Genomic DNA, 16,018 nt, shown 5'->3' on the forward strand with positions numbered 1-16,018 from the left:
CATCATGATGATCGAGTATGTATAATGAATTGAACTTCAGTTTATGTGATGTAAAAATCATAACAATCCATAAGACAATTATATATTTTCTTTCATTTCTATTGCAGATCACTGATAAGAAATTGGATGATACAAATTTGTCTGATTCGCAGTTTACAATCCCAGATGAGTTGTTACCAAGTCTTAATGCATACCGAAGAGAAAGCATCACGAGACATCCATTGGCAACTTCTGAAGAAGAACAAATCGATGAACATTTTAATGATAAAAAGTCCGAATCTGTTGTTCAAGATCATTGTCAGGTATGTATTATGAATATATCTGAGGTTATGTGGGTTATTTTTGACATAAAAAAATAAAATGTTTTCCATTTTTGAAGGAAAACAAAGAGAACGTTGGATCAAGCTCTAAAGCAGACATACACGGAGAGGTTGATCTTGGTACGGAGGAGCAGATTATGACAACTCCTAAAATACAAGAATTAACCACTGATGAACAAAGGGATGAAACAGTTTTGCCTGATTCACAAGACATAATCCCTGATGACTTGCTTCCTAGTTTGAATGTATACAGTAGTAAAAGCATCATTGTTCATCCTTCTGCTAATCGTGAACTTCAAACTTCTATTCCTAAGTTAAGGATTAGGCGACCATCCAAATTCAAAGAGTCACCTTACACGATGAAATTTGGTTCAGCTGTCGGTAAGTACAATTAGTTATATATTTAGTTTACAATGTAACATGTTATGCAAATACTTTTTAATAATTACATTTTTGTATTACGTAACTATATAGAGAGCTCGGAACGACACATACGTATATTCTCACAGAAACATCCATTTGTTTATCATCCGATTGATGGGATTGTGGATACGAAGATTGTCAACAAGTTCATGGATTGGATTTCTGAAGACCTTCTCAAAGTTCATGCTAAAAGATATTTCTATTGAACTGTTTTAAGTTTTTTTTTTTTAAATTACATTATGTTCTCATGATTTAACATATACTGATTAACAAAAAAAAATAGGAAGGGAAATGCGGATCATTATAAAAGGGGAAAATCAACCATTCCAATGATGCATTTCGGAATTGAGACTGTTGAAGATAAAAACTGGTTCTACACAATGGGGTTCCCTGATCAGTCATGGACCGACTCGGTTAGTATATTTTTTTTTTACAATATTTTTTTTACATTTATAGCACTAATTAAACTATATATTATGATAGTAAATACATATGCAGGTGCAAATAAGTATTTTTCTATGTAATTTTTTATTATATAAGAAAGGATGTGATGCACTTTAACTTACATATGTATTTTTATATTACATACACGTGCTAAATTTAGTATACAAATGTTTGAATTATCTAAAATTTGTGTTCTTACTTACTGCAGTATATTGATGTTTGCTTCTATTACTTGAGGAAGAAGTCGAAGTATGACCCCAACAGGTCTTACAAATTCATCACAGTAGATTGCAACTTTATGAACATAATTGGATCTGTTCATGATGTTTATTTTGCGGATGCTGAAAATCTTACGGCGGGAGGATATGTGGCACATCTTAATGAATAAATAAATGGATTTCGTATGCATGTTGTTGTGCCATGGCATACAGTGGAAGACATTTATATTCCAGTAAATATAAAGAAAAAACATCATTGGATACTAGCAATTTTATCTTTCTCAGAGAGGTGCATATTCCTATATGATTCATATGTATCATCTGGTCATTATTCGGTTGTTCTTGATGTCATTGAGAAATTAGCTGCGATTATCCCATTGTATCTCGAACATTGTGATTTCTATGTTAAGAAAGGAATTCATGTTGAAAACCATCCAAGATACTGTCACGCCTCAAATCCTATTGGGGCGGACTGGCACCCGTAACCAAGGAGGCTCGGGAGAACCAACTCATAACCATACTTCCCATACATACCTCTATGACAACCCGAAATTCGGACAATATCATGTCGCATATAAAAGGAAATAATCACCTGTATAAGCTCGAGCACACATATATATGTATATACAATACTTGGCTGTTGGAGTCATCACGTCTATTAACAAAAGACCACCTTGACTGTACATTAGGTCTACAAAGTCTCTAGACAATACACAGAGTTTAACTAAGGTCGGGACACACCCCGCCATATAACTAACTTCTATACAATACCAAAAGTGACTGGATATGACATGGAAAGCCCCGAAGCAAACTGGAGCTCACCAAAAGCAGCTGGATATCCTGACCCCTACTTTGCGGTGTATGAGCTGAGGTACCTGTGCCTGCAGCATGAAATGCAGGTCTCCCGTGGGGGACGTCAGTACGAAATATGTACTGAGTATGTAAAGCTGTAGATAATCACATATGATATAGGAGCTCAATAGAAATCAAAAACAAGTAAATAAATCGTAATAGGAGTGGACCACACTTACTAGAACTTGTAACAACCTGTACATTGTATTTATTCAATCACTTTAACTTTGTTCTTATCATCTTTGTAATCATTACTGTACTGTACTGTGACTATTAGGCTGCCTCCAGTACATATCAACTGGGATCAACCCATGATAGGCTTATGCCCCTGGGATACCACCCATAAACACATAAATAGGGATCGACCCATGATAGGATTATGCCTCTGGGATACCACCCGATAAGAGAGAACTTCCATCACTTAGTTCAATTAATCTTTGAGATTGTTATTTCGGTCGCCACCGTATTTTTTATACTTTGAAACAATGATACATCAATAAGAGACATATAAATAGACCATCAATGCAATAAAAATGAAGTAAGAACTCATTGGCATATCAATAAAGTGTTTTGGAGTGATCAATGCCATAACAATGAAGTAGGAACTTATTGGTATATCAATGAAACGTTTTGGAGTCATTAATAGCACATGGATCTTGTTTGAGTAACCAGATACCTTCTGACATTCATTAGTGCAATAAATATATAAGATTTGGAAAACAAGTAAGTATTGGAATGTCTTGACATCTTGTAGGGTGGAAACAAGTTCATTGGTAACGTAGGACATCATACAAAACTATTATAGATCACATGTTACTGAATAACTTTGGAAACTTTCTTAATAGAATAATTGTTCACTTTCATGCCAAAGATATGATATAGAGCATGCTACATACCTGACTGTCAACCTTCAATACTAGTCCCAAATGGACTTCCCATCTTTTCGGATTACTTATTTACAATGAACATATATAGAAATCTAGTATTAGCAACCAAACGCCACAATTCAATTATTTGAATTCACCAAACTAGTGATTGAGTAGTAAGCCTTAATTACACCATAAAGGGTGTCACTTTAATCCGCTTATACTCCAATTACATTCACATGCCATGCATATTCATACAACATCCTCCAATATCAAGTTTGGATTCATTTATCCTTCCAACCAATCCATTAAACGAAATTGAGCCACAGACATAAATAATCATCAATTCAATAGTATATCACCATATCCACCTTCCATAACTCAATTACCATATCCACCTTTCATAATTCAATACGACCAAACCATGCAAAATAGTCCATAACCCTATTTCCATCACCTTTCAATAACAACCAATACATATAATCCTCTATCACACATATACATATGGAAAAGAACAAGGCAAACAATATTCATACCTTAGAATTCACCTCTTGATTATGCAATCCTGTTTGCACAAATAATAGGTGTCGTTTGAAGCTCTCAAGATGACAAACGCAGTTATCGGATTACTTTGGAATTTCTACGGTTGAATCAAAAGTAATTTAAAGGTCAAATTTGGCTAGGTTTTGTTCTTCCTCAATGATTGATGATGAAAATGAATTTTTGAACTCATATACATGTATATATACACATATTCCCGTCCATAATATAATAGAAAATGACCAAAATGCCTTTAAAATTTAAATAATGTCAAATCTGTCCTTTGGTGGACTGTTTTGATAAGCTAAAGTAGATCGACCATAACTCTTTGCTCCGATATCAGATTTGGGTGAAATTGCTATCGTTGGAAGGATAATTCAAAGGGCTTTTATTTCATATAAAGTAGGCCACCCAATTCGTCCTGTACAAGGAGTTATGGTCGTTTGAAGTTGACCCTAAAAATCTATTTTGATAGGCTGAAGTAAAATGAGTATAACTCCTTACTCAGATGTTAGATTTGGATGAAACTAATTGCATTGGAAAGAAGACTCAAATATATTTCTTTTCATAGGTCGCAGCTCTCCCAGTTCATTGTATTAAGGGAGTTATGATTGTTCAAAGTTGACCCAAAAATTTGGCTGGCCTCAGTAGTTTGTGTGCAGGAAATTTTCCTGCACATTTACTATTCCCAAATATCCCGGCCACCATTTTATAGTTTCGAACGTGCTCGATTATATTTGAAACTTATCCATTTTTGGAAATCTTTATATCGTTGGAAAGCGTATTCAATAACCTTCGCATGGAACCATCGACGGGCAAATTCCGGTATAAAAAAAATAAAAAAATTAATTCCATATAAATAAGACCAATACACGCACTTGAATACGCCAATACACGTACTTGAATATGGGGTGTTACGGATACAAAGACTCCTCAGATATGTTTGATGTGTTATTTCAAGAGAGTTTGCCTCAACAACCGAGCGGAAGCTTGTAAGTTATTTAATTTACATATAACAAAATTGTATGTTTGTAAAATATATATTAAAGCATATATGTGTTCCTTTTTATTGTTTTTGTAGGGATTGTGGTGTCTATATGGTTACATATGCGGAGTGTCTTTCTTATGGTCACAAAATTCTTGCGAATGAGTTCGACTCCAATGCAGTCTGTACAAGATATGCTGCACTTTTGTGAGATTATGGGACCAGAAAGCAAGACGTAAATGCTCATAGTGATGTCGAAGCACCTTTGAGGCCTCCAAGACAAAGTAGAATAACTAGTGTAACTGAAGTTTTTGATGTATGATGGGTGATGGATTGATTACTTTATATAGTTTAGACGCTGGTTTATGGATGTAGGTAATGATTATACAAACTAATTTTGATGTTTTGAAATGGTTCTAATTGTAAGTTATAATAGTACTAATTCAAGTTTAATACGAGTCCTTTATGATGTTCTTCATTTTACTGTGTGATTTTGTTAAAAAAAATACATATGTATTGTTCATATTATGCTTAAAATACATATGCAGGAATTTTTATGCCTAAAAAATACATATGTATTATTTTTAGATGAGAAAAAAATACATATGCAATGTTATGCCTAAGCATTCCAAAAATATATCTGAAATTTTTAGTTTTAAAATGCCAATGTTATGTTAAAATACATATGCAATATTAGAAAATACATATGCAGTGTTCATATTTTGCTAAAAAATATGTAAGCATTATAAATAAAATTTAGCATAAAAATAAATATGCAGTGTTAATAATAAGTTTTTCTAAAATACATATTGTTCATAACTAATATGTATTTTGATATGTGTCCAATTAATATGATTATAAATGAAAACTGAAATTAAAGATAATTTTGAACTTTTAATACAATTCTTTAATTTATGATGAGATTTTATTTTACATAAATACATATGCAGTGTTAATATTTTTTATTAAAAATACATATGTATTATACATTTAAATATATTTTTATCATATAAACGCATATGCTGCGCTAAGATTTTGAAATTCAAACATAGATTTGCAGAATATGTCATATGTGGCTAAATCAATTAACAATTACGAACCAAATAAGTATTTGGTTAATCAAAGTTACCAACTTTAACCTAAAAAGTATATTCAATGCTAAAAATACATATGAACTGCACATTCAAAATACATATGCAATGTTCAGATCTTTCAACATATACATATGCAAAATTTAAATTTAACTGTGTTCACTTGTCAAATGATGATTAAAAAAATAGTTCAAGTTTATAAAAATAAAAATAAAATTTTAATCAATAATACGAAAAGAGAAATATTTCATTTTCGATATTTCCTACAGGAACACCTATTGTGACCCTTAGCCCCACAACCACCACATGAGTTGATGTTCTTCTTTCCAAACATATTCCGGCCTGATTTTCCACGATCCTTCTTCGCAGGTCTTCCTGGAGGTCTTTTGTATTTTGGAGGCAATACTATTTCACAAAGTACGCTCTCTGAAATTAGCCAGTCATCTTTGTGTGGCAACGGGTAGATGGGAACATCATATGTTTTCAAAACAGTTTTTGGTTTAAACAAATCACAACAGTATGACCCCTTCTCAAAATTCTTCTTCTCCAACACCAAACAAGCATGTGCACATGGTATCTGATCTAATTGAAATGCATTATATGAATATTTTTTTTCTTTGAGGCAAACAATGTAGTGTTTTTATTTTTTGTGTACCGTATACACATATTCTGTGGCTGGTACAACCTGATACAAAAATAAAAAGTTTAATGATATGCTACAAAAAGATGAAATTCATATTTATACGATATGTTGTAAGCACACCAGCATTTTTTTAGAAAAAAAAATACATATACAGAGTAAAAATACATATGCAGAGTACATAATATTTTTCTTACTTAACTTTTTAGTTTTTTTTTTAAATATTTCCATTCATTTAACACTTAATGGAAGTTATTCTATTAATTTTTTTTTTTTCAAAAGTATAAATTCCAAAAATGTAAAAGGTCATACCGTCACATGAGTACACAAAGCCTCGTTCTCTTTGAGTATGTTATAAAACTTTCCAATGAGTGGTGTGAAGGTATATGAAGCCTGTTGTCTATTTTCGCAGTTCCATTTTGCAAACAATAATCGAACCTCCTCAAGAAAGTCATAAATTGGCAGTTCTCTAGCTAATACAAGTACTTCATTTATTGACTCCGCAATGTTTGAAGTCAAAGTCCACCCTCGATTAACTGTTGCATAGGACCTAGCCCACTTTTCATAACCAGCCAATTTCAAATAATTCTTCAACCTAATATCAACTGCCTCAACTTTTTCCATTAACATTTGGAATTTTGACTTTTAATATGATTTGGCCATTGTATAAAAGATCTCCGACAATGCATCGTGTGACTTTCTGTAAAGTTTTTTAACATTCCCCCATAGATGCCACATACATGTATAATGTGAAACATCGTTGTATACATCGCTAACAGCCTTTATGATGCTTGGATTACAAATTCATACTAACCTACTCCATCCATTGTACATGTTGTTACAAATGCCCCAGTATACATTCCTCTCAGATGACTAGCATCAACAACTACGACCGATCTACAATGATCAAATCCCCTAATGAATGCATTTAGAACGATAAATACATACAAGAACTCATTCTCATCTGTCTTCTTCATTCTTATATGTGACTCTGGATAGGTAGTATTCAGTACATATAAGTATGATGGCAGTTTCCCATAAGATGCTGATGGCTTACCCCTCGACTCTTCTAATGCTCTTTCTTTCGCCCTCTAACATAAAGCGTATGTTAGATCCATACCAAAATCTTCCTTCATGTCATTTCTAATTTCTGTTGCACTGTATTTTCTTTTGTGGTTCTTGAATTTTTGTTTAACAATACCACCTATCAACATACTAATAGCATGCACCTTTGGATAGATCTTGTCCTTCACCGGACATGTATGTTAAGGTCTGAATTCTCTTATTCTAAACATTATAGTTTCTCCCATTCCTAATGCACGCATTAAAAACTCGTATTTTCTTGATTTGAAAAACAACGTATACCTGTATCCCATATAATTTAGTATTTTGTAAATACATATCCTAACTAATATTAAACAACAATAGAGTGATATAGAATGTACGTACGTTTTCTTACTTGACCTTTTACTTTGCATTTGAAACTTCTCCCTCCTTGAATAGTCCTTCATGACTGACTTCAAAAAAAAAATTCTCAAGTAAACCTGGTCTTCCTCAACATATTTGTGATATGGATCTGAGATAATCAACTCCACAGTATCTATTTCAAATACATCTAATGCTTGTGTATCTTTACAAACCACCAAAGCTCCTTCATTTGTTGTATGTATCAGTGTTTGAATGTTGTCACAGTTGGTTATTCTTTCAACAACACACATAGAAGAACTAGCCACGTTGTTCCCTACAACTTTCTCCAAAATGCTTACATATAAAGGAAGACAATTCATGTCTTGTATCTGCTTTTTCTGAAATATAAACACCTTTAAACCCATATCATTATGTATTTCTATCTGCCCTACATTAGCAGTAATTTGATATTCCACTAGAATACGTTTCCTCGTTAAATCCGTACTTAAGTGAGATGCCAATTTATCGTGCAGCTCAATAAATGTTGCTGATGTGCTCAACAGTATAGCATCAGTGATATATTCTTCGTAGTTTTTTTCATACGTCCACCGACCAGAGTGCTTCACAAGCACTGGTATGCTTCCCATTTCTACTTGATTTAACCAAAAAATAAACAAATATAAACATGTTGTCAAATTATAACTTGTTAAAACAAACACTTATCATCTTTAACTGTAAACAAACTTACACAGCCAACATCTCCATTCAAAAAAAAATTTAAACAAAATTTGTTTAACGTAAAATACAAACACAAAAAAAAAAAAAACTATTAAACCAAATACAGAAACTACTGAATCGAACCGAAGAAAAACTTGTATAAAGTATATTATCAGCAAAAACAGTTATACTATCAAATTCCGACAAGAAAACCAAAAAATACATATCAATGTTAACATTAAGCTGTTCAAAAATACATATGCAGTGTTAACATTAAACATATCAAAAAATACATATGAAACATACCTAAATTAAATTTTGAACTGTGTGAATAGAATTTTATCACATTCAGCAGCTCAATTCAATCATCCATTGAGCAATGATTTTCATAAAATAATTGAGTCAAATTCAACTCGAAATTTGTTTAACTTATTTTCATAATCGATTATACAAAACTCTGAAAATATACTACAAAGCTTCACAATTTTATCAATTGTTAAATCGATCAAAATAACAACAACCAATACTGAAATAAATAGTCGATCAATGAAATCTAAAAAACTGTAACAACTGATAAACTGAATTTTTGAAACGAAAAATTTCAAATCTAAAAAACTGTAACAACTAATAAACTGAATTTTTGAAACGAAAAATTTCAATTCTGAAGGTTTTTGTTATATATGTTGAATTTCCTCTGCTTTGATTAAAAATTAAAACTAAATAGGAGCATCAGTAATGACTGAAACAAAAAATCCAACTAGAAATACTTAATGATTACGTACCTTAAACAACAATAACAGATGAATTTTCAACTGATAGTTGAATTCGAACAATTTAAACTGAAGAATCTATAATTGGATTTGATTCAAAAAAATTAATGGTACGTTTTGAAACTGATGTTGAATTCGAACAAGATACTATAGAATTTCATATGAACAACAGCAATGGTTGAACATAAAAATACAGTTGAATTAAACGAAATTTCTCATAAAAATGAAAAGCAGATTTTGATTTTTTCTGCTCAGATGAACTCGTTAATTTTGAAAACTGAAATTTAAAATTTGATCAATGATGTTAAGCTGAAATGGAAGTCACGTGATTGAAGTTATTTTAACGAAAAAGGAATCTACAGAATTAATTAATTGGTAATTATACCATATTTACCTCAACAAATTTCAGTTATTTAAGGGAGGTAAAATTAGTTGTATATGTATTTTTATAGCATCAGTTTTTAAAAATACATAATAGAAGTTGCTACAAAATGTAATTATGAAACTGTTGCTACAAAATTAATAATTAGGGCCTCAAGTATGTCATTTTTGAATTTTGCCCTGCTTCAAGGGTGAAACTAGTAAAATGTTTACTTTAGTCCCTCAAACTATTAAAGTCGCAAAATTTTTTATGGTAAATTTAATGATTTTATTTTCACGTAAATTAATATTGAAGATTGTCAAAAAAAGGTTCAAATTAAGTATAAAAGAAAGAACGAAAACTATCTATTTACCAAAAATATTTTAGAACTTCCAATGAAATTACTTAAATCTTCGTATTAATAAATAAAGTTTTTACAAAAATATTCAAGGTACTGAATTGCAAACATATCACTAACATCTTATTAACTAGGATTTCTCTTTAATTTTATATTACTATCAGACTAACTAAGATCTTTATGTCATTAAGACCACCATATTAAAAGAAAGAACCATGTAAAAATAAAAAAGAAAACTTATTTTGTATTTTTATCTATATATTAGCAACATCTTTCGTTAAAATTTTATTTTAAGTCACTAAATAACGTCATGCGCAATTCTAACGGAAAAAAATGTCCATTCAATCTATCAAAAAACTGAACGAAATACCTTATTTGAGTATAAATTATCTACATAATCTACGTTTAATTATTGTTAATACATTATTATAGCCTTATTGCAAGTTCGACGATCTTGAATGAAATAAAAAGTTAATTTTGTGTTTGTTTTTGGAATTATGAGAGTGCTTTCAGGGATTTTCGATTTCGGTTCCGGTCAAATCGGTCCGACGGTCCGGTCCATTGCCACATATCCTAGAACCAAGAAAAAATAGATATACTCTGATTCTACTGAACAAGTTATATGGCTTTATATATATTCAGATGATATCTTTGCTACATATTAATGAACTGATCATCTGTAAGTTAATTGTTTTCCTGCACTAAAACAAAAAGACTGAACTTGGATCAACTGTCAGAAAGTTTTAATAGAGGAACTGCACTTATTCGAAAAGTTATCTACTCGGTTAAGAATGAAAATTTTGGTCCTCAAGTACTTCGCCCTGTTCCTACCGTCTATTGCTCCTACCGTCTACTTCCTATAGTGTATATGTACAGTTGTACAGTGTATGTATAGCTGTCTATTCTTGTAACAAACTAACAATTAACTTATATTATATCCCAAATGTATATACAAGAAAGTTACAAAATTCTCTCTTCATCCTTAATATTTGTAGCATCAGTATCACCATTGTCAACAAGCTCGTTTGATATAAGGGATAAGTAATAATTTCGAGATTAATTTTAGGATGAACTTATTCCATGTTTGGTTGGGATAAAGTGCGTGGAATAACTCATTCTGAGATTAGTTATCCCGGAATAACTTGTTTCCCAACAAACGACCCCGATTACACTCGATATGTTGTTGTCGTTATTGCGAAGTCATTCATTTCTCCTTTTAATTTATTCATTTCTGAGAGGGATTCTTTTAATTTCGATAAAGAAGATTGAAAAAGATATATACAGCCAAAACCTACTCATAACAAGTTGTTGGATCAAAGTAGTACATTATACATCTGCATGCCATGCTGTGTCGGGGGCCACAGTGGCGGACCCAGAATTTAAGGAGTGTGGGTAAAAAAATAAAAAATCACTCAACCAGGTTTGAACTCGAGCACACCCACCAATGGAGAGAGCCTAAAAGATCAACCTAAATGTCAGTGCACCTAACCATCTTCTTGTTTAGTGGGTGCTTTTATATAATTTATACCTATTTTTGAATATTTTTTATGTAATTATACCTATTCCACGTCGAGTTTAGTGGACACTAAATGCGCACCTGATAAATCTTCTTATGTGCAATAATCGAAGCCACATATGAGATGCAAATCGTACTAAAAAATTATACATTTAGTATTCATGCAACACGATATTTTCAATGTTAAGTTAGATTATATTAAAAAGGTTAAATGAATAATTAAATAAGAAATACATTAACATAACCTAAGATTTTGCATAGATAAATACGGTAAATGTATAATTAATTCTGTAACTAAATATACAAAATAAATATTATAAAAAATCAATAAAAAAATACAAGCTTGACCAAACTGACTACTATTAAGTTGTCTTCATTAATTAACCCTTGGAATTTCTAATCCCTTTTCATAAAAAGTACAAAAGAGGAAATTAAACAATAAACAATGTCACCAGGTTGCTATGTAATCAGAAGTTCGCAGGTTCAAGTCGTGGAATCTGAACTTTTGCAGTTTCAAGTCGTGGAATCAGAAGTTTTGCAGGTTCAACTCGTGAAAACGATCTCTTACCCTCGTGTACATCTCCTGAGTCCCTTTGGGGCGTCCATTCTGAATGGGCGTGGGGCGCCCGTGGGAAGTGCACAAATACGGCAAGACCAACCTCTACCACAATCGCTGTTAGAGGTACAAGATCGAGTACATGTCCTCAAACCATCTTCATCTCGAGGAACCAAATTTTCCGCAACATTCATCGCCATATTGACTGAAATATATAGTTCATATTCAAAATATTAATGATACATTAACATAAAATGTTGATGCTATTATCTACCAACAGATGTTGTGACATGTGTTATGATCGGACGAAATAAGCATACCATAAACAAAAGAAAACAACAAGATCGAACACCACAGATTTTACGTGGAAACCCTTGACGGAAAAAACCACAGGTAGGTAGAGGCAAAGAAAATTCTCTATGAAAGAGAGGAATACAAGGTGGAGACGATAGTCTCAATTTCGTGTATATCAAGACCGCCCGAAACAGCCCACTAAACGTACTTATATAATACATCCGTACAAATAAATCCTACACCCAAAAACATACAGGTCCCCGCACCCCCAACATCGGGACTATCAGCCCGATCTCTACGCTACCACCACAGACCTCACAAAAAATCACAAATATGGGCCACATCGCGAACTTTTCAGCCAAGATCAACAGAATTCGGGTCACAAACTCTAAAATACTAACAATAACGTACGTAGAAATTAGAATCATAATTTAAAGTTAACGTGAGATAAATACTAACCCGTAATAGCCATGAAAAGAACAATAAAAATGAAACTCATCTTAAATAATGCCATGATAAGTATGGTATTTTAAGCTTTGAAAAACTTTTTTTGCAAGTGATTTTGTGGTTGTGCTCCAATTCTTTTCATATAGGCCTCGAAAGTTGCATGTACTTATAATATATTCATATAATTATTTCACTCTTGCACATAATTATATATATTGATATTTAATTTAATTGTTGGGAGGTGGGTCTTCTATGTGAGAGACTTGAGATCAAATTCAGCCTAGTTTTGGCGGCCACTCAATCATCATGAACTCATTGATCGTATGATGTTTGCATAGTGCAGTTTTATATTTCGTATGTGATTTTCGAGTTGTTGCGTAGTGAACAGGTTGCACAAAATATTCACCCAAAGACAAAGACTATGACAGAGATCGTGAATTTTTCTCGATTCCAAAAGAAAAAAAAAAAGCTACTTCATGTTATTAATTCACAACTTAGATCCACATTTATTAAAAAATAATTAAAAGTGCATGTGCCTTGTCATAATTTCATGTGAGAAATATTGGAAGATGTAACATAACTTTGTCTTGACGAAGTCATAACATTGAAAAAGTGCGTTGCTATTGGTTATTATTAAAACAATACTATAGTAATTTTAATTTTTTTTTTTGGTAACCGGGATATATTATATATATATATATATGTTTCACGTCTTACAGAAAAATTGTATGTTGGCAAGCCAACTGTACAAGCACCAACAGTAGTAACAGCACATCTAGCGCTAGCATTTACAATCTGACAATTAGGATTAGTAGTAGTAAACAAAATTTGGTCAGATATATCTATTCTAACCCTTTGGCAACTCAAGTCTTCATTTGTATCAGCTGGTAATATGTTAAGTTAACCACATATTCTTTATGAGGTTATATATTAAGTTAACAATATAAAATATGTCACGGTCTTTAATTATTTGTGTCAACATCAAGTAAAAACATTTTTTATTAATGCAGTTAATTTAACTATTTAATAGATGAATGAGGACACACGATTTTTTTTTAAAAAAATAACTAACAACCTTTAATTGAAATAATTTATTAAAGCGTTGAGGTGTTCAAAAAGTCATTAAAATAATCGTACGCACTCTTAACCTCCATTTCTATAAGAGGTTATTTCCACGATTCGTGAATTTCGAGTCACATAACAACTTTACCTATTAAGAAAATGCAAAAGAATATCACAAATAATAAATTTGATAAAAGAATAACAAATACTTCAAAACTAGCCAAACAACTTCGCTTGAAACTTTCGAGGTCTTGACGTCCTATTAAATGGATCATGTTGGTTTGGATGAGAAACGGAGGTAGTTTTAAAAACATCTGAGCGAAATACTAAATATTAAGGACTTTTTACGATTTTTCATATGTGTTAGCTTATGGAATATTGTAGAGTGGATAGGGGCGTCCCGATGGGTTTCGGGCAAAACTTCTTGGGCGCGCCTTTAAAGACCTATTGAAGTGATCGTGTTGGTTTAGAGGGTGGACGGAGGTTTTTTTAAATACATATGAGCGAAATACTAAATACTAAGGACATTTTGTGAGTTTTCATGTGTGTTAGCTTATGGATTGTAGGATAGGTAGGGCCGGCCCAATGGGATTTGGCGAAACTTCTTGGGCGCCCCCCTAACAACCTATTGAAGTGATCGTGTTGGTTTAGAGTGTGGACGAAGTGTATTTAAAAAAATATATATGAGCGAAATACTAAAAATTGAGGATTTTTTGCAATTTTTCATGTGTGTTAGCCTATGGATTGATGGGTGAGTGTAGGCGGCGGAATCGATTTTACAACTTTGATGGGTGTTAGCCCACATTTCAAGAGGTGGGTCTCGAGCTCCAGAAAAAATTTTGTGCGAAACTTCTCGAGTGATTCCCTGACGTCCTATCAACTTGGAGAGCATCCCATGGACTAGCCCACAATTAAGGTGGGTCAAGATTGGGCTAGAATTTCAAAACTTTACAAAGGCCCATTTAATGATAAATTGGGCTGAAAGGGATTTTTAGCCCACGTGAGAATGTTTGGATTGGGCTGTTGGCCCATTTTGACACAATACTGTCTGATCTTGAATTTCCCTTAAAAAAGATGAAAGTAATAAATGAAAATCAAAATTTTATTTGATTTGTTACTTGTAGAACAGCATTAAGTTAAAGTGACATAAGAGCAATTGGATATTAATTGTGTTTGAATATAAATTTCACCCCATGAAAATTGATTTTTCCATCTTGTAGTTAAAATTCAAATATTATAATTTAATATCTGTGAATATTTATGATATAGTGTGTTAAAAACATATTTAAACATATGCTTAATAACAACAAGATGAATGTTGAGGTAATACATGATGCACTTAAATCGACTCTTTGTTTTAGATCAATAAAATGGGTGGCCTTGCCTGTATAACTGTATATCGTCAGCATTGTCAATGCAGACGCTAAGTAAAAGTCAAATGGTTAAACGTTCCTTTCCCTAAATATCTTAAGAATCAAAGAGGACAGAATTGAAATTAGACAACAATCAACCCGTAATAAATAGGAAAGGTATAGTAATTCTATGAATGACTCAATATCAAATACTCGTAATAATATCAACAAAAGAACGTTCCCCTATTCTTTTAAACATGTTGAGCTCCACATATTCTTACACAGTCAAAGAAGATTGATTTCGTTAAGATCTTCCCTCACAAGAAGTAAAAAAAAAAAAATAGCTCCAATTATATTCATAGTCAAACACAACTCTAACTTCAACTTCAACTTTAAAAAATTTTGATTTTCATAGTCAAACACCTCTAAAACTAAAAGCATCAAGTTAGATAGCGTTTGGTCATAAATTTTCAAATATTTTTGGAAAGTTATTTTTGGATAAATATTTGAGTGAAATTTTACCATTTCGCAATAATATTTGAAAAATATATTTTATCTTTAAAAGTTCACAAAAATTAAAATTTGACCCAAATATTAATATTTTTTAATATTTGAGAATTTAAATTATTTTTCAAATACTAACAAATTCTATGGTCAAACACTATTTGCCAAGTTTTTCCCAAAAAACTAATTGTTTGGTGTGAGGTATAAGAGATAAATAATCCCGGAATAAATGAAGGATTACTTTATCCCTTGGTGTGATGTATTAGTTAGTACCGCGATTATTTATCCCACTATT

General features: G+C 31.9%; 2 protein-coding genes across 2 annotated transcripts in view; one reads left to right on the top strand and one right to left on the bottom strand.

The window, feature by feature from the left end:
* Positions 1-1,575, top strand: part of LOC124888575 — a 4,293-nt gene extending 2,718 nt beyond the window's left edge. The window contains exons 6-10 of the mRNA XM_047399252.1: positions 108-302; positions 380-701; positions 795-888; positions 1,027-1,156; positions 1,396-1,575. Coding sequence (XP_047255208.1) covers positions 108-302; positions 380-701; positions 795-888; positions 1,027-1,156; positions 1,396-1,575 — 921 coding nt within the window. The remainder of the gene's footprint in view (positions 1-107; positions 303-379; positions 702-794; positions 889-1,026; positions 1,157-1,395) is intronic.
* Positions 1,576-6,379: 4,804 nt separating this feature from the next.
* Positions 6,380-7,003, bottom strand: LOC124888576. Its single transcript, XM_047399253.1, has 2 exons — positions 6,692-7,003; positions 6,380-6,424 (listed from the first exon to the last, which is right to left on the bottom strand). Exons 1-2 carry the CDS (start codon positions 7,001-7,003, stop codon positions 6,380-6,382), a joined length of 357 nt encoding a protein of 118 aa, XP_047255209.1.
* Between the last annotated feature and the right edge of the window lie 9,015 nt (positions 7,004-16,018).

Source organism: Capsicum annuum, chromosome 11, assembly GCF_002878395.1.
Source record: "Capsicum annuum cultivar UCD-10X-F1 chromosome 11, UCD10Xv1.1, whole genome shotgun sequence".
Taxonomy (NCBI): Eukaryota; Viridiplantae; Streptophyta; class Magnoliopsida; order Solanales; family Solanaceae; genus Capsicum; species Capsicum annuum.

What these genes read in the sequence shown, in the direction of transcription:
- LOC124888576 (XM_047399253.1), bottom strand. Translation starts at nt 7,003, where the DNA reads ATGGAAAAAGTTGAGGCAGTTGATATTAGGTTGAAGAATTATTTGAAA. An exon ending in CTTTGTGTACTCATGTGACG is followed by an intron (nt 6,425 to 6,691) that starts GTATGACCTTTT and finishes TTTTTGTATCAG; the next exon opens with GTTGTACCAGCCACAGAATA.